The sequence below is a fragment of the Typopeltis vanoorti genome, chromosome 3 (assembly GCF_054136105.1).
Source record: "Typopeltis vanoorti isolate ZY-2024b chromosome 3, IOZ_Tvanoo_1.0, whole genome shotgun sequence".
NCBI classification, from domain to species: domain Eukaryota; kingdom Metazoa; phylum Arthropoda; class Arachnida; order Uropygi; family Thelyphonidae; genus Typopeltis; species Typopeltis vanoorti.
In genome coordinates this window covers 172,341,290-172,361,616 of record NC_143551.1, presented here as the reverse complement: position 1 = coordinate 172,361,616, position 20,327 = coordinate 172,341,290, and the positions used below count along the sequence as shown (strand labels likewise).

The following is a 20,327-nucleotide window of genomic DNA, read 5'->3' as shown; positions in this document are numbered from 1 at the left end:
ATGTGAGAATGTAACTCCAAAGGTCAAAAGGATGAATAAGATAGGAGTAATATGGATGAATGAGAAAATTAAGCATGAAAATGTGGAAAAATAAGGTAATTTGGAGGAAATATAAGATGAATAATGGTCATAATCAGTTACTACAACAACATGACCAATGTCTTGTAAAAGGGAGATGCAAAGGCTTTTCATAGACTGCCACATGACAAGCTCTTAAATATACAGAAAAAATGTGAGTGGATAACAGACTAATGAGATGGATTAGTGACTGATTGTCAGATAAGTTTCAGAAAGGTATATGCAGGGTGCAGTATTCCTAAGGAGTAGGGTCACTAGTGGTGTGCCACAGTGATCAGTTTTGATTATGTTGTTGTTCAATTTGTGCATTAATGATATTGGAATAGGTTTAACTGGTAATATGCAGCTATTTACAGATTATGCAAAATTGTGAAGAGCAATGCAGAGCTAAGTAGATGTTATGGCCTTACAGGAGGACTTGAATAGATTGCATGAATGGACACGTAATTGAAACTGTCAGATCAATGTTACAAAGTGTAAGAGTTTGAAATTTGGTAAGCAACAATTGCATGCAAAGTATACACTTGGTGGGGAGACTTTAAAGGAGGTAGCAGGAGATGAGATATCCAGAAGTGGTGGTGGTGGTGGACAAAGACCCGAAATTCAGGGGGCCACATTGCACAAGTTGTGAAGATATCACATTGGATAATAGCAATGATGTGGAGGACCTGATATGCTAAAATAAAGATGTTATGATGCTATTGTATAAGGCCTTGATCAGGCCTCATATGGATTATTGTGTATGGATTTGGTCACTGAGTTTTTATGGTTACGAGGCTATGTTAGAAAGGTTTCAGAAAGGATTTTACAAAAATCTTTGTGAAAAGATTCACAAATGCGGTCACTGGTCTTTGGAATGTGGAGTATGAGGACAGGTTGAGAATTTGTGAATTGCAAAGACTCATGAATAGAAAGAGGAGGGGGGGGAATATTTTTTTTAATATTTAATTTAATTTTTAGTTTAATATTTAGTAAAATTTAGTTTAATCCTTTATCCAAGTGTAAGCAAACAAAGTTTGTACCTGAAGTATCTTCAGGACTGAGGCAACTCGTGGTAAAGATGGACTAAGCTCTCATCACTTGTCTTAGTATTCTCCCATAATGCAAAGCACATCTCCTTGCAGACATGTATAATGCTATGCACTAAGGGAAGGGCCACTACCCAGACCCATTTCGACCTTTGTTGAGGTCTCATCAGTGGGAGCCAGACCCAGAGGTGGTGATAATAAGGTGAAAGTGATGGAGAAGTCATATTTATCTATATGAGTTGTCAAAAGGTGTCTCACCTTATTATTAAATTACTCTGGATTAGAAAGATGTTGGAAAATTGAAAAAGGGTTGTCATCAGGTTGAAATGAAAGAGATTTTTTGTAGAATGGGAGAAAGAGTTAGAACAAGAGGGGGGGATATCCATGGAAACTGTATAAAGAGGGTGTGAGCAGAGGAGTGGGGAGTAAGTTCTTTACATGGAGAGTTTTGATGAGTGGAATGCATTGCCTGAGTAGGCTGTGAATGTAGACGCACTGCATCAGTTTAAGGCACGGTTGGATGAGCTTTGAGTGTGATAATGTGTACCTCCCATGATGAGGGTCTGACTCCAAAAAAGATCAGGTATAAATAATAATAATTATTATTATTATTATTATTATTATTGATCATATAAACATGTCATATAAACATCCACGCACCACCAAACAGTTACATTGCATCAGTCATAAAGTGCAAAGTAGCAGATCATTACTTCATGGCTCTAAACCTGCGCACTAAGATAATATCCATGCAATGCCCCACAGATGAAAAGCAACACAAAATAATAATAGACGAAGAAATATTCAACCACAAAATAAGAAAAACCAACCGGGAACACATGGCATCAGATTCAGCAGATATCTTATACAACAACATTAAACTCACACTGGAGGAAATATATAAGAAAGCTGCAAAGAAAGTCAGAATTCGTTCAAGAACAACCCAAAATCCTTGGATAACACAAAACTTAATCTAGAAATATACAGAAAGGACTCTCTATGGAAAGTATTAAAGCAATATCCAAATAACATAGCTTTAAAAAGTGAATATAAGATAACAAGGAACCACCTTACAACACAAATAAGAAATGCAAAAAGAAACTACTACAGAGACAAATTAACCTCTTCACAAAACAACATGAAACAAACCTGGTAACTGATCAACGAGATGCTAGATTGTGCTCCCAACACCACCTCTGAAACCATAAAACACAGCTTCATGAAAGGTGCAAAACCTATCCAACAACTAGCAAATGGTTTTAACCAATACTTTACAGACTATCCAAGAATGGCACAGAAACATTCCCCAATCACAAAAGGTGATCTTCCACTTGGACCACAATGAAAACGGACATTATGGTTCCCAACCATAAAAGAAGCAGGAATATCAAGCAGTACTTCTCTTGATATCAACATGCAACTAGCTTAGGCCCTATCCTACTAAAATGAATAAATAAAACATTTAAAACAGGACAGATACCAAGTATGCTGAAGACTGCCATAATCATACCCATATACAAACATGGAAAAAGAAATTTAATCAGCAATTACAAACCCATAGCAACACTACCAATTATTAATCAAATTATGGAGTGGATCATACTGAGGAAACTTGCAACATATAGAGAGAACTTTCATATTAATATTATTATTATTATTATTTGTGACACCTCCAAGGAGCACGAAGACTCATCGTGGGAGGACACCTATTGTACAACTCTCCGTCTCCACCACTACACCGAGCCTCTACTACCAATCATCTATATCAGTGCCATCTACTGCCCACCACCACCACCAAAGCTAGTATTTTTGTCTGTAAATTGCGTGTGTTCTGAAGGGCAAATTTGTCTGTATGCGGGATGAAAAACCCAAATTTCTGGGAGAAAAAACCCTGCTACCTCAGTATGAGATAGACTAACTCACCTTGAATTGAAAAAGTCCATATAAAGATTCCTCCCGTCATGACGAGACTCGAACTTAGGCCTTTTCCAATTGAAGGGTGCAATGTACCATTGTTCTTCCAACTGCACTATAGATGTGTCAGATTCCCCCTCATATGGGAACCCTCACCCCCAGACAGTCAACCCAATGACCAAGAACTCCCAACCAAAGCCACAGGTGGTGTAATTGTAGGACTCTAGGACTCTCCTGTATCTCTCCAATGGTTTTCAGAAAAATAAGGGAACAACATCTCTTTTGGAAGACTTTATGGATGTAATTAAGCTGCCTTAGACAAAAACAAAATTGCCATGGTAGTCTTTATTAATATAACTAAAGCATTTGATACACTCACACATAAACTTTGTTAGAAAAGCTGAGGCATGTTGGAATAGATGGGCCTCTGCACAGGTGGTTTACAAACTACCTTCAAAATAGAAAGCATATCACACGGATCAAGGTAGAGAACTACCAGTAAACTGTGGGGTACCACAGGGAGCTGTACTCTAACCAACTCTATTCAACATTTACAGGCATGATATTAATCAGCTACCTCTCAAAAAGATAAGATCTTCCAATATGCAGATGATACAGCTATAATATCCATTCATAATAACGCAAGCATAGCCCAAACAAATATGCAACATGATGTAAATCTGCTCATAGACTGGCTCACCAAAAACTCTATACACCTAAACTCAGATAAGACAAAATTAATGATATTCAGAAATCCACTGACTCAACCAGTTGATAACAAATATATAACCATCCAACATCAACTCTCCAACATAAAAAACACACAGAACGGTAAAACCACTACAATCTCTCAGATTGAAACAATATGATACCTAGGAATTAACTTTGATGCAGATATGAACTGGAATAGCCACATAAATCATCTACACAACAAACTCCGAACAATAACTAGCAAACTCAACAAGTTAAAAGACATAGTTCCCACATGCCTAAAAACACTAATATACAAAGCACTATGACAAAATATACTAAGATATGCTATAACAACATATACTTTCTGTGCATCCTACAAACTAAATAGATTAATGTTGTTACACTACAAAATGATAAAACTGATCTTTTGAGAATAAAGAGACAATAACGACTTTACATACATTGCAATATCAGAACACAAAATACTGACAGCAAACACTTATGTCACTCTGCAGCTTTGCTAAAACATTATTTCAATGCCAACTACAGGTGAGTCAGAAATACATACTGTATAACACAACCTCAGACAACTAATTATATCACATGACAAGAGGCCATCCCTGGAAGTTACGAAAGGAAACTATGAGCAAGAGGGTGAGGAGTGGTTTCTTTGCATGGAGGGCGGTTGAACCATAGAATGCATTGCCTGATGGAGTGGTGAGAGTGAGAACGGTCAATGAGTTTAAGGAGTGGTATGACAGACTTTGTGTTTCTTGGGGGGGGGGACCTCCCCTCAATGAGTCTTGATAGACTTTGTGTTTCTTAGGAAGGACCTCCCACAAGGAGTCTTTTGAATCCATGGAGGCCTGAATAATAATAATAATATAAATACAATAATCGCTACGGAATGGCCACACAAAACTTCCACATCCCAGACATTATAAACAAATTACCTTTTGAATACAGAAATCTTACAAACTATAATAACCTGAAAAGAGCTCTAAGGACATACTATGAACAAGAATCACTCACTCAAAATACCATACAAACTTAATGAAACACAATATATTCGTTCAGGCTTCCAGTTAAGCCATGCATCAAGACATTCCAAGCTACCGTACGTGTGTGCGTGTGTGTGTGTGTGTGTGTGTGTGTGTGTGTGTGTGTGTGTGTGTGTGTGTGTGTGTGTGTGCGCGCGCGTGCGTGTGTGCGCGTGTGTGCGTGCATGCATGCGTGCGTGTGTGTTGTGTGTGTGTGAGATGTGCATGGCATGCGCGAATTTCTCAATCAACGGCTGCAGTGGAAATCAAACCTATTAAACATAGGTTTGATTTCGTAACTTCCCAACCCAGCAAACAAACCAATAAATAATAACTAACTGGTGTCATCCTCAGACAAGCTTGTTTGTAATCGAGGATGAAAGTTGAGAAATTACAACTCATCAAAGATTTAAAAAAAAAAAAAAAAAAAAAAAAAAAAAAAAAAAAAAAAACATCCAAACCCATATATCACATTTCAGTGCTGTAGTTACAGCACTTCAATATAATAAAAAAAAAATAATCAACATTGTAAATATATATAACCCATTGTTAAATGAATAAATGCTGCATTACATTATTATTATTAATACATTATACAGGGGGGAAAAAAAGAAAAGGAAGAAAAAAAAATCTGTGCAAATTTCATTGTTACAAAAAAAAAAAAAAAAAAAAAAAATTAAACCTGTTGTAAATCAATAATCTTATGTGTTGTAAATATGTAATCACAATATTAATCATAATTTAATAATAAAAAAAATATTATTATTATTATTATTATTATTATTATTTACTATATGTTTGTACTAAACAGAAAATATGTGTAAATTATATATATTGTACATAGTCTGTATGATCATATTTTGTCATACTTTGAAAAAAAAATGTAAACATCAATACGCAGCATATTTCCTTGTTTAACTGTAATTTATTGTGGTATTATTACTAATAATTCATGAATTATCCTGTTATATATCATCTGCACATTAATTATAATGATACTAATCAAAATCTGTTCTTGTGTTTGAACAAAAATGTAGTATTATTATTGCTTAAATTTCAAATTATATGTATGTAATTTATTTAAGACATATTAAACTGTTAAAAGTTATTATTATTAGAACATTGTAGCAGCAATGCATACCCAATTCTGACCTCTTGAAAGCTTCTCAAAACTTTCAATATTATTATTATTATTATTTTTATTATTATAAAACACCTCCAGGGAGTCCAAAGACTCATCGAGGGAGAGTGTGCCAACAGCATCGAATGATTAGTCCCCTTCCAACTACTAACTGCGCTCAAACTTACTTTGAGCCATTAGTAGCAGAGGCTCTACCAATCGACCAACCTTTGCTGGCATGATCAGGGTAATTGATACATACAAAGGATTTCAAAATGGAGAAAAATCAGGATTTTGCAAAAAAGTTCATTTGGCTCTCATTGTGTCAAACATCATCATAACAAATATCACTCACTATTGCAAACTAGTCATAAACCCCAACCAAAGCTACACAACTTGATCTATCTCTCTCCCATAACAAACCATTCCCTAAAAGTTTACCATACTGAGTCAACTGTAAGTTAAGTACTGATAATATTCTTCAAAAAAAAATTTTTTTTAAATAATTAACTCACATGATCTAGGCTTTGCAACAACAGATTTTGATGCATCACTAGGCTCGCCACGCCCTCCTTTATTAACTGCAGTTACCCTAAACTCATATTCTTCTCCTTCTTCTAAATCCCCAACAGTTGCTGATGGCTTATCACCAGGAACTTCTTTTGCTTTCTGCCATTTATGTGCACCTTTTTTTCTTTTTTCCACAATATACTTCTGAATAGGTGCTCCACCATCTTCAGCAGGAGGCATCCATTTCAAATCAACATGATCCTTATCCCAGTCTGTTGGTTCAGGTTTTCCAGGTTTTCCAGGTTCATCTGCAAGAATAAAACACAGCAAAAGCATTATATAAGTAAAGTGGATATTAGATCCAGCATTATTTCCATCTTTATTTTAGTAAATTGCAAAAATATTTTATATTATCCACCAAAATGCCCGAATTAGTGATACGTGATATGTAAGGTTATACACCTCCAAATTAAAAAATGAGAATAATAAAAGAAAACGTGTTGAATATTTTGCAATTCTAATTTATTGCATAGAAAATAATTATTACCAAATAGGAATTAGCATCATCTAAATCTACATACTTTGCAGTTATATAACCATGTAAACACATAAAAAACACATATAAGAAAAAAACAGTTTTCTTATAATATAAATGATAAGAAAACTGTTATTTGAAAACATTCACAAGAATATTATTAACGTCGTTCAAAATATTAGAATATTTCAAATTTTTCCAATTGGATTTGAGGAGAGCATAGAAATAGCATATATGTCTATATGTATATATGTATGTATTCACATATGTATTCTTTCGATTACATAAATGATTTGTGGATGTTTAGAACGGATGGAAGGATGGTGTGTGCGAAGTGCGACCTGAACGAGGAATTGATGAATGCAGATATGAAATTAATGACAGAAAGTGCTAGTAGGGAAAATGTCACAGGGAAAATGAATGCACATTCTAAAGAGAAGGATGGTGTGAAAGAGAGGCAAAAGAATGTTAAAAAAAATCAGTAAAAAAGAAAACGAGTAATATAAAATCCGTAACGGATGGTAAAAAGGACGAAAGTGAGGCAGGAGTGGCAGAAGAAAACGAAATTGAGAGAACGAATGAAACTGGAAATGGCATTATGAAGGAATCGAAAGTGGCAAAAATCAAAAGAATGAATGATAGAGAAAGTTGGATGGACTGAAAGTACAGAAGCACAGAAGAATGAATGAGAGTGAAAGTGAGAAGAGAGGATCGAACGTTAGAAAATTAGGAAGACTGAATGATAGAGAGAATGTGATGTGAGATTCGGAAGTTGAATTGGATTGGATGAGGAAAGAGAAGAAATGGATGCAGAATGAAATTAAGAAAAATTCGGGTAAAAAATATTAAAACAAATCATGATGGCACGAAAGAGTTAACGAAAGATGAATGAGTGGCATTGTATGGCGACTCCATTATTAAAGGTGTGCTGGATGATAAGATGTATACGGTATGTTTTCCGGGTGGTAAAATGAGTAGAGTGATTGAGGCATTGGATATCAAGAGGGAGCGAGCAAAGGAGTTAATGGTTTTAATCGGTACGAACGATTTGACAGAAGACAAAGAGAGCGTCAGAATAGATATCATGAGTCTGCTTAGAAGGATAAAAGAGAACAGTTTGAGAGGAAGGGTGGTCGGTGTGTTGCTTAGGTATGAATGTGATGAAACGAGGGGGAGAGCAAGGATTATTATTATGGATATCTCCATAGAGTCAGTAGACTCATCATGGGAGACCCAAACTAGCAAAACAATATCTGTCTTATCTCTTCTTGAATTCATTTACAGACGAAGAGCTCACAACTAAGTCAGGCAATGAATTGCACTCATTCACCACCCTCCAGGCAAAAAACCTTGTTCTGACACCCTTGTTAACCACACTCTTCTTTAATTTCCAGGGATGACCTTTTGTTCTTCCATCACTATCACACAGCTGAAACATTTCCCCTACATCAATCCTATAAAAACCTTTCAGTAATTTAAATTTTTCTATCATATCCCCTTGTGTAAAGGCTTAAGTGCTGTGAGGACATTATGTTGGAGGTTTAATGGATTTTTTTACAACACTCAGAATGAATTAAATTAGAATTTATTACTCCTATATTTCGTCCTAGTCACTAGGACATCTACGGGGATTACAAAAACATTAATGTAACATGCACACAAAAACTTACAATACTAAGCCCAACCACGTGGGTGACACTAAAGTCCTATCTGGGTGGAGCGCCCTCTAAGGGTGGTAGTAGGTGGCCAGGAATGTAAGGTGGGACCTCTGGTGATGAGTGTTTCCCAAATCTTCGGAAGCTTAATGCAACCGTATTTGTTAAGATTTGGTTGGTTTCTGAGAGCTGCTGCTGCTTCTAAGAAAAGTCTCTCTTTCTTGAATTTGCTGTGGTGGAGCATGGTGGTTTTCTTCCATGATACTCTGTGGGTGGTGTCCAAAACATGGTCAGCCAAGCCTGAATGGCCATAGTTGTGTTTAACGATGTACGACTTGTGTTCCTCCAGGCAGATGGATGCTGATCTGCCTGTCTGTCCAAAGTACGCAAGCTTACAGGAACAGGGTACTTTGTAAACTCCAGGCAGAGAGAGAGGGGGGAGCTGATCTTTCGTAGAACGGATAAGGGTAGCAAGTTTGAGGTAGGGCTTGTATGCTGTGTGTAGGTTATACTTTTTAATCCATAATATCATATCCACTCTTCTCCACCTATCAACCAACCTCTGCAATTCACAAGCTCTCAATCTATCAATGTAGGGAGCATGTTTTGCATCACTCACCAACTTGGTCACTCTTCTCTGAACCCTCTCCACAGCCTCCTCATCTCCAAGGAATCCAGGTGACCAGACCTGAGCACAGTAATCCAAATGTGGAAGTATCAATGGTTTATAAATGGGAATAATAACCTCTTTATCTCTGGATGTCAGTGTGTTCCTCAACAATCAAGTAATCCAATGCGCAATCTTGGACACCTTAGCAATGTGTCCTCTGACCTTCATCTCCCTATCTACCAACACCCTAAGTCCCTAGCCTCATCAATCTCTTGGAGTACCTTTCCATCGATGTAGTACACAGCTGGTAATCTTTTAATCCCAAAATGCATGACTTTACACTTTTCCACATTGAACTGATATCCATTATCTTTTGCCCATTTTACCAGCTTATTTGAATCCTCTTGCAAACCTTCAACATCAGATTGATTTTTAATTGCATTACACAACTTTGCATCATCAGCAAACAACTGAATATATCCCATTAAGCCATTTCCTATATCATTTATATACAAATTAAACAACATTGGCCCAAGCACAGAGCCCTGAGGCATACCACTGGTCACCTGCCTCATTCTGGACTCAGCTCCTCCATACACCACCTTATGGTATCTCTCCCTGAGTCATTCTCCTATCCATATCACCAATTTAATATCCATTCCCATCTGCTCCAATTTGCATAACAGTGTTCTATGGAGTATCCTGTCAAAAGCCTTAGCAAAATCCAGAAGTACCACTGTGTAGTCAGTTCCTTTGTCCAACTCAGATGTTATTCTATTATGAATAGTTAATAGATTGCTAAGGCAGGATCTACCTTTAACAAAACCATGTTAGCCTCTATAGATTATCATATCCTGATCCACCCATTCTTGAATTTTGTCTTTAACCAACTTTTCCAATACTTTTACCACTACTCCTGAGATGGTGATTGGTCTGTAATTAAATACCGCAGTTTTAGAGCCACCCTTATGCAAAGGAACCACTTTGCCTAACTTCCACTCCCTAGGGACCATACCAGAGCTCAAACTTAAATTAAATATCCAAGTAAGAGGGGTTGACAATTCATTTGCACATTCACGCAACACCCGAGCTGATATTCCATCTAAGCCTACAGCAGTGTTTGCATTTAAATTTTGCAATATATTTAATACCTCTGATTCTTTAGTTTCAATTCTCACATTAGGAATTGCTACAGGTATAGAGATATCCTCACTTGGGTGATAGACTTTTGAAAAGTCATCACTCAGTAACTCGACTATTATATCTGATTTTGTCACCTCAATATCATCAGCACCCACTAAAGTTATCCTTCCGAAGTCATTCTTCCTCTTACTTGCCACATAGCAGAAGAACTCTTTGGGATTAACCTTGATCTCTTTATCTAAGGTCTTCTTGTTATCTGATTTTCCTTTTCTTACTATGCTGGTAACCTTCCTAGCTTGAGCCTTGTACTGCTCATGGGTGTACTGATCTCCTTTCTCCTTGTAAATTCTCCATAACATTTTCTTTTTTTTGCAGATCAAGCTTGATACTACTGCTCATCCATCAATGCCTGCCTTGTTTGACCTCCTGATCATGGGGACACAATCTCATATTGTTTTCCTCAGATACCTGCTGATTTCATGCCATGCACTGCTAACATCTTTCCCTTGCAATATGTTCTGCCATGGGATGGCTGCAAGCTCACTCCGAAGCTTGTTATAATTGCCTAACCTGTAGTTCCATATATACTACCCCTTCTTAACAGAAAAATCCACAGATTTTGCAACCTCCCAAGTCAATACCAGATGATCGCTTTCACCAATTGGAGGTAACGAGGACAGCTTACTTATGCATATATCCTCTGAACCAATAACCAGGTCCAACACTCTCACACCACGTGTCCCTTCAGTTATGTGCTGTTTCGAGTAATTATCTCGTAGAAGACGTATGAACTCCATTTCCTTTTTGCTACGTGATATTTCCTCCTTCCAATTGATATCACCATAATTAAAATCCCCCATAATAATCACTAAGAGCCTTCACTCATTGCACTAATTTGCTGATGTATGAATTCAATATCTTCCTCTGTATCCCTGGCCTATAGTAGCATCCATCTGTATATTTGGTTGCACTGGTCACTATTTCGCACCGGACCACCTCAAATGAACTCTCATTCACATGTCTAACATCTTCATGTACTACTTTCTTTGGCTGCAACACATCAACAGTACTCCACCTCCTGTTCTATCTTCTCTTTGAAATTACTGTACCCATCACATTCAATTCCAATGACCACATCTTCTGCTGACAACCAAGTTTCACTAATGCCTACAACTTTTGGTGAGATTTAACTGACAAATGCCAAAAATTCTTCTCTCTTATTTCAAATGCTTCTAGCATTGGTATACAAAAATTGCAGATTCCCTCTAGATCTTGTACCGGCTTTAGAACTGGTATATTTTATCATTACTGAATACTTTATCTATATCATTACTGGATCATCACTATATCATTACTGGATACTTTATCATTACTGAAAAGTGCCCCCCCCCCCATGATATCATTGAGCATTTCAATTTTACCATCTGTGTTGGCTACTTCTTTTGGAAGGATACCATATACAGGGTGTTCGGGATAAATTTGACATATTTATAATTAATTATATTTTTCCGTAAGTTACATGTATTAACACACACTTCTCTTCATTTAAAAGTTTGGACCCTTCTTCATTCATATACAAGATGTCAGAAAGGATGGATAGCTGGAACCCACCTGAATCATGGAAGAGAATAACTTGTATCATGATGATTCGTGCCCGCCATCAAAATAAGGATATTACGACTGCTGCCCAATGCTCCCTGAATACAGTAAAAACAATCAGGCATGAACTAGAGACTTGCAATGGTGACTACGAGGATGTAGCAAGAAGAAAGATCCCTAGCAGACGATCTGATTGCGTTCGTACAGCAGAATTCCTCGCAAATCTGCAGGAACAGGTGTTGAAGAACCCTGGCATTGGAATTCGGGCTTTGTTCGTGGAGTTGCTAACTGTAGTCAAGCCCTGGATAACAAGGGTAGCCAATGGTAGGCCGTATGTATGGCAGCAGGATTCGGCCCCTTGCCACACCTCTGGGAAAAGTCAAAAATGGTTGTCTGAAAATTTCTACGACTTCACCAGTCCAAATGTTTGGCCTCCAAACTCCCCAGACCTTAACCCCATGGATTATTTTGTATGGGGCGCAGTTGAAAAAGACACCAATCGCACTTCCAGTAATACAAAAGCCCAGTTAATGGATAAAATTAAAACAGTTTTTGCGGCCCTTCCCAGGGAGACTGTAGCATCAGCTTGTTCGAGGTTCCGAAGCAGAATTGAAGCTGTGATCGATGCTAATGGTGGTTATTTTGAGTAAATCTTGTTGATAGTATTGTAATTAACTCTGCCTGTAATGTTTTTTTGTCAATTCATTAAATTTAATAGATACAAAGAAGATTTTCTTTTTCCTTACGAAACTGTCAAATTTATCCCGAACACCCTGTATATATAAAGATAGAGGATACATCCATGATCTCTCTCTCTCTCTCCCTCTAGCCAGTTTCTTTATGGAACATTTGGAAAAATATGCCCTTGTTACTGCCATCATCAAACCTTCTGTGTGTTTAATATATATTTATGTTGTCTATTCGGTTACATGGCTCAGTTCCATTGACTCCTTCCTCATTCATCCCAACAGTTAGTAACTTAGAACTCAGTTATCCATAGAAAAAGAAAATAATAATAGCCTGTCCTTTCTAGGTACTCTAATTACACATTTTCCCAATGCCTCTTTTTCCTTTCCAGATTACAGAAAACCCACCCACATAAGTAGATGCATACATAAACTTTCCCATCATCCCCTCCTTTCAACAGTATGGTGTTATCAAAACCCTTTTCAACAGAACTGCCAACCTCTATTCTACCCAGCTTCCCTTTCAGCTGAATCCTCCTTTATTTGCCAAACTTTTCTAAGCAATGCTAAAAAGATTAACAAATGTTTTTCCTCAAATCTCTCTCTCTACAGACTTCAATAATGCTATTATTATTCCTTATATCTGGGGCTCCTAAGAAAAATTAGGCAGAACTCTAAAAAAAATATATAATTTCCATACTGCTTTCAAATCTCATCTGAAGCTGGCTGCCCTAATCTGCTCTCGTAAAGATATGCTTTAGGAGAAAAAACAAAAATCAAACTTATATCTAGCTGGAGATATGTTTTGATATGTTTATGCTATTATAACAATAATAGAAACATCTATTTTGCATATGTATACTGCTTCATATATAATTGATGTTTAAAGCAACCAGATGAAGTTGTTTAAAAACTTCCTATTTACGTGTCAAACATATGTAGCTTATGTTTATAAAGAATCACTTGTTTTCAGAGGATTATAAGATATATTACATAATAGTTTGTCATGTTTGCCAGTCTATGACTTAAGTAGCTGTCGGTGAAATCAGAATAGCATAAGCACTATTTCCTACCTTCATAGATCAGTTGGCATTCTTAGTAGATGAATGGTTCTATATTCTTTCAGAAAAATTCCATTAATTCCATCACTATTAGCTGCATTTGGCTTCCATTAATTTTACAGCATGTTTTCACCTTATATATTTATATAACTAGATTATAATTAAACATTTATTTTTTGTTTAATAAATAAAGTTGATGTTCAGTTATATTTAAATTTTCCAGGGAGCAGGACATTTGGTTCCCCAAGACAAGCCAGGTCCAGCCCTTGGGATGATATTCAATTTCTTAAACAAAGTACCATACTAGATAGGTAGAATTAAAAGTGTGTTAGTTACTAATTTTAGCATCCAGAGCACGCACAACTGTCTACAAGCCTGGTGACTTATCATTTGGGATGTTTAAGAGTTGCATCGCTCTGTTATATTATATGTCGCAAAATTGATGTCAACATCACTAAACTGTGGTGTAGTTATATGATTCAGTTCATAGTGGACATAATCAGTATTTTAAAGATAATGTATTTGTAAATGCCAACATAAATAAATTACTGTTTATTTCAGTATATTAAAAATGTGATTTTTTGTTGGCAGTGTTTTATTACAGGAGGGAGGAACATCCTTTTAAGATATCTTGATAATATATCAAGAAATCTTAAATTAAGATCTTGATAATTAAATTAAGATGACTTGATAATATATCACTGCATATTCTGAAGGAATGTGCCAGGGAGTTGACACCTGCCTTGACATATTTTTTTAATACGAGTCTTGCACTTGGTCAAGTTCCTGAGGAGTGGAAGGAGGGCAAGATTGTGCCACTTCATAAAGGAGGTGATCGAACTCGAGCATCAAACTGTAGGACTATCTGTGTGTCAGGTGTTGTGATTAAGTTGTTGGGGAAGCTTGTGAGAACTAGGATCCACAGTTGGGTTGATAACAATGGTATTATCTTTGATGGACAGCATGGATTTGCTAATGGGAGGTCATGTTTTAGTAATCTACTTACTTATTACAATAAAGTGACTGTTTCCTTGGACAAAGGAAAAGGATACACAGTAATATGCTTGGATTTTGCAAAGGCTTTTGATAGAGTACCTAATGATAGGTTGACGGTCAATCTAGAGAAGATAGGATTGGATATTAGATTGGTGCATTGGATTGGAGACTGGCTATCTGAGAGGTATCAACAAGTTGTGTATGCAGGAGTGATATCCAGGAAATGGAAAGTCACTAGTGGAGTACCTCAGGGGTCTGTTTTAGGTCCATTGCTGTTTAGCTTGTATATTAATGATATAGGTAAAGATTTGGATGGAGATATTCAGTTGTTTGCAGATGATGCAAAGTTGGGACGAACCATAAAGTGTAGTGAAGGCCATAACATCTTCACTTGAGTGATTGGGCATGGAAATGGGGATGTGAGTTCAATGGTGCAAAATATAAGGTTTTAAAATTTGTTAAACAAAGATGGGATGCAGAATTTATGCTTGGTGAGAATATATTGTTGGAGGTAGAGGAAATAAGAGATCTGGGGGTGATAGTGGATATGGATGTAAAATTTAGGGTACACGTCGCCAAAATTGTGAAGACAACACAAAGGCTTCTGGGAATGATATGGAGGACACTGACATCTAGAAGTAGGGAGATTCTTGTTCCATTGTATAAGGCTTTGATTAGGCCACACATGGACTATTGTGCCCAGATTTGGTCACTTGGTTTTCAGAAGGATGAAGAGATGTTGGAAAGGGTCCAAAGGAGACTGACTAAGGTAGTTTCTGACCTCTGGAATGTCGAGTATGAGGAAAGATTGAGAAGATGTAATTTGTAGAGTCTGGTGGAGAGGAGGAAGAGGAGAGATATGATAGACCTACATGTTGGTAAGGGGTTGTTATAAGATCAATGTTGGAGAAGTTTCAGAGAATAGTGGGAGATCAGGGGAGAACCACAGGTCATCCCTGGAAACTGTATAAAGAGGGTGTGAATAGGGGAGTGAGAGGCAGGTTTTTTTCATGCAGAGTTGTGAATGATTGGAATGTCTTTCCTGAGAATGTGGTGTCTGCAAAGAGTTTGAATGTGTTCAAGGTATGGTATGATGAGCCATGTGTGTGATAAAAGGACCTCCCAGATGAGTCTTTGACTCCATGAGGTCTTGGGGTGGTAATAATAATAATATAAGTCACTAACTTTCGTAGTCCTATGCTGATTTTTATCCCCTCTCTTCTGCAATTTATTCTGCATATAAGGATCAATAAATATACAATCAGTGCTAAAGTTTCTCTCTCTTACACTCATTACTAGTTTTTTTAATACTAGTTTCCCTGCCCAATAACTTCAACTTGTTCAGAAAACAATAACTTCTTCAATCGCTTATGTCCTTCCATGTTAAGATGCCGTCCATCTCTAGCATACAACTGCCTTTTCCCTTCAAACACACTCCAAACATCAACAAATTCCAGACCTCTTTTTTTGCACATTCTTGCAATCATATCATTCATTATCATTGCTCGTCTACTTAACTCGTAATTGTCAAAACGAGGCAGCACACATCAACACTATTCTCCCATTGACACTTTTCCTCTTCACAATATCTAATAATGTTCTTAAATCTTTTCCTACCCGATTTATACTACCTCTCAGATCATTCGTACCCACCATAACTATCATCTTGTCTGCTTCATGTCCTCTCTTTATTGCTAAAGCCACTCTTTCTACTGTCCCATCAGCAAAGCACTCCTCATGCATACCACTCTCCATACCCTTAATCATAGAATCACCATATATCTTACCACTCTTAACTTCATTCAAGTCCACACTCATGGACGCATTCTCTACGCTGTTCAGCATGACTCTCCCAGTTTCATTACTCAATGCTTGATTACTTACCCCCCCCCCCCACTCTCACTACATCTCATTTCTTCTAGGCCACTTGTGGTTTTATTTTGTTGACTCCCAATCACTCCCATACTATTTATTACTGCATCATTCACCAAAGACTCACCCATATGTAATCCTGTTCTAGTTACTTCAGCTAAAGTAATCTCTATAGTCCTAATTTCTCTGTTTAACACATTAAGCTCAGCTTTAACTTCCAGTATCTCCTTACCGAGCACTTCCACTTCCTCATGAAGAAGATGAAGGTCATTTTTCATTTTCATAACCTCCCACCAAAGTTCTTCCGCTATGGTCCCAATGTCAGCTTCCATTCCTAAACGCTCCAGCCTATCCCGACACTTCTCACATACGCCGACATTTTCGTTCTTCTCATTTAGCCAGACCGACCACAGGTCCTTCACATTTTTCGGTGCATACATGTAGCAGGTTCCGCAACACATCCATTGCGAAAAATCTAACACTGAGCCAGCCTTTCATGTAGAAGTAGAAGTCCTGTGCGCCGCTGACATACGTTTCTTGTTGGACGCCATCTTTACACGTTGAAATAGTGAAACAAACGGCAGTGAAAACACAATATATGCAACATAATTCCAAACAATAACACCACTGAAGGACACTTGTATCTAACCGATGCACAACTGCAGCACAATTTGTGACAAAAAGGCACACTATATTTAACTTTAAAAACAATTATGAATGATATTCTGGCTGAAATGTGTGAGGAGACGGGAGTGCAGTTTGTTAATGTGTGGAATGGGTTTGAGGGACGAAGTGAGCTGTATGGGAGCAATGGGCTGCATTTGAATGGTTATGGTGTGAGTCGCTTTGAGACACTGCTGCTGGAAGGTAGAAAAGTGAGTAGAATGAGAGTGAATAAATCAGATCAAGCAGGAAGTGATGTGGAAGAGCAGGAGAGTAAGATAGGAGAGATTGAAGAGGTGGTTATGAATGAAGAAGTGAGTGGTATCAGTATAGAAAATGAGAGAATGGGTGTGCAAGAGGAGCAGGGAAACGGGGAGACTAAGGGTGGACAGGGGTACACAGGGTGAGAAAGGTGGATGCTCCAAGAGGAGGCATGTGTAGGCAGGAAAGAAATGGGATGACCAGGGATCAAGAGGAAACAGATGGAATTGAAAAGGATTCTAAAATGAAGATGCAGAAAGGGAAATGGCCCCAGTCCAGCATGGAGAGATCACATCGAGTGGGTTGTATCAGTGGAACTATCTGTAGATCCAGAAATGAGCTGTTGTGTTTGTATACAAATGCTAGAAGTATAAGAAACAAGGCAGATGAAATGGTTGCATTAATTGTGTCTGTTCACCCAAAGATTGTCGGAATAAGTGAGACAGGGTTGGAAGAGGACAACATCCTGACAGGAATAGAGATGGAAGGGTATAATGTGTTTCATGAGGATAGAAAGGGTAAAAAGGGAGGGGGAAATGCTATTGATGATAGAGAAAGAGTTATGTCCATACAAAGTAGAGATGCAATAGGAAAATAGTGCCAGTGGTTTTGAGGCAGTATTATTATTATTATTATTACTACGGGCGACTCCAAGGAGTCCTTAGACTCATCGATGGAGGCCCTAAACATCATGTCCACACAACTATTCGACATTCTCACAGTATCTATCATACCTTGCTTTGAACTCATTCACTGTCATAGCACGCACAACAGACTCTCGCAGCTTATTCCACTCATTTACCTCTCTAAAAGTAAAGAACCCAGCTCTAACACCCTTGCTAACTACACTCTTGCCCAGCTTTCATAGATGTCCTCTATTCCTCCCACCACCAGTCCTGATCTCAAAAATATATCCTCTGAATTAATCCTATAGAAACCTTTCAGCAATTTGAATGTCTCAATCATATCTCATCTTTTCTGCCTATCAACCAATTTCTGCAAACACAAATCTTCAACCTGTTCTCATAAGGTTGATTCCATAGACCTGCTATCATCTCAGTCACTTGTCACTCACTGGGAGAGTTCTTTTGCTTGGTTGAACAGTGGGAAGGAGTGATGACAAGAGGCCATCCCTGAAAGTTACGAAAGGAAAGCATGAGCAAGAGGGTGAGGAGTGGTTTCTTTGCATGGAGGATTGTTGAACTATGGAATGCATTGCCTGATAGAGTGGTGAGAGCGAGAACGGTGAATGAGTTTAAGGAGTGGTATGATAGTCTTTGTGTTTCTTAGGAAGGACTCCCCCCCCCGATTAGTCAAAGACTGTGAGTGTTGAGGCTTAAATGCTGTGAGGCTATCATGTTGGAGGATAAATTGAATACTTACAGCACTTCGAAAGGATTAAAACTAATATTAATTCTTCCAATATTCTTCCAAGATGTCTCAGTCACTGAGACATCTTCAGTGATTAGAAAAAAACTAGTGTTGAGTGTGATGTATTTGAGTGAAATACATCACACTCAAATGCATCACAATACTGAGTGAAACACGTGGAATCTAGGTGCACCCTCTATGGGCATTTGTAGGTGGCCTAGGATGTAAGGTGAGATTTCTGATAATTAATATTTCCCAAATTTTGGGAAGTTTTATGCAACTGTATTTATTTAAATTTGGTTGATTTCTGAGTGCCGCTGCAGATTCTAAAAACAGTCTTCTTTTTTGAATTTACAATGGTGGAGTATGTTGGTTTTTCTCCAGGAGATCCTGTGGGTTGTGTCCAAAGCATGGTCTGCAAGGCCAGATTGACCATAGGATTGCAGATGTATGATTTGTGTTCTTCTAAGCAGATGGCTGCTGATCTGGCTTTCTGTACAAAGTAAGCCAGCTTGTAGGAACAGGGTGCTTTATAAACTCCAGGCACTGAGAGAGAGGAGGGAGTGAATCTTTGGTAGAATGGATAAGGGTAGCAAATTTACAGTAGGGCTTAAATGCTGTGTGAAGGTTGTACTTCACACCGACCAGTATCGACTTTGCTAAGGCAAGTGATGAGAACTTATACCACCTTTGCCACGAGTTGCCCCAGTCCTGAAAATACTTCAGGCGCAAACTTTGTTTGCTTACACTTGGATAAAGGATTAAACCAAATATATAACTGTTAGCATAGCGAATTGAAAAACTTCCATCAACTCATCTCTAATTAAATTGAATTTTAATAATAAGGTGTGACACCTTTTGGCAACTAGCATATGGAAATATGACTTCTCCATTACTTCCACCTTAGTATCACCACCTCTGGGTCTGGCTCCCACTGATGAGACATCAATTATTATTATATACAAAATATTATTAACATTGGACCTCTATGGAGTCAGAGATTCATCATGGCAAATACACACTATTACACACAATGCTCATCCATCCATGCTTTAAACTTATTCAATGAGTCTACATTCACAATACACACTCAGGCAATGCATTCCACTCATCAACCATTCTTCATGCAAAGAACCCTCTCCTCACTCCTCTGCTCAAGCCCTCTTATAGAGTTTCCAGCAATCCTCCTATTCATGAGGCTCTGCAACTTGCATCTCTCAATATGCCCTTGTGCTCCGCATTCCAAAGACCACTGACTACCTTTGTGAATCTTCTCTGGATCTTTTCTAACATATCCTCATCACCATGAAAACCCAGTGACCAAATCTGTGCAATAATCCATATGAAGCTTGATCAAGGTCTTATACAATGGCATCATAACCTCTCTATTTCTGTATGTCAGGATCCTCTTCATCATTGCCATTATCTGATGTGACGTCTTCACAACTTGTTCAATGTAGCCCCTGAATTTCAGGTCCTTCTCTGCCATCAC

General features: G+C 37.7%; 1 protein-coding gene across 5 annotated transcripts in view; it reads right to left on the bottom strand.

The window, feature by feature from the left end:
* Positions 1 to 20,327, bottom strand: part of LOC150108743 (twitchin-like) — a 2,666,638-nt gene that overhangs the window by 1,462,629 nt on the left and 1,183,682 nt on the right. For all 5 annotated transcript variants that reach the window (XM_090390962.1, XM_090390961.1, XM_090390964.1 and 2 more), the window contains one exon: positions 6,389 to 6,691. In XM_090390962.1, coding sequence (XP_090247088.1) covers positions 6,389 to 6,691 — 303 coding nt within the window. The remainder of the gene's footprint in view (positions 1 to 6,388; positions 6,692 to 20,327) is intronic.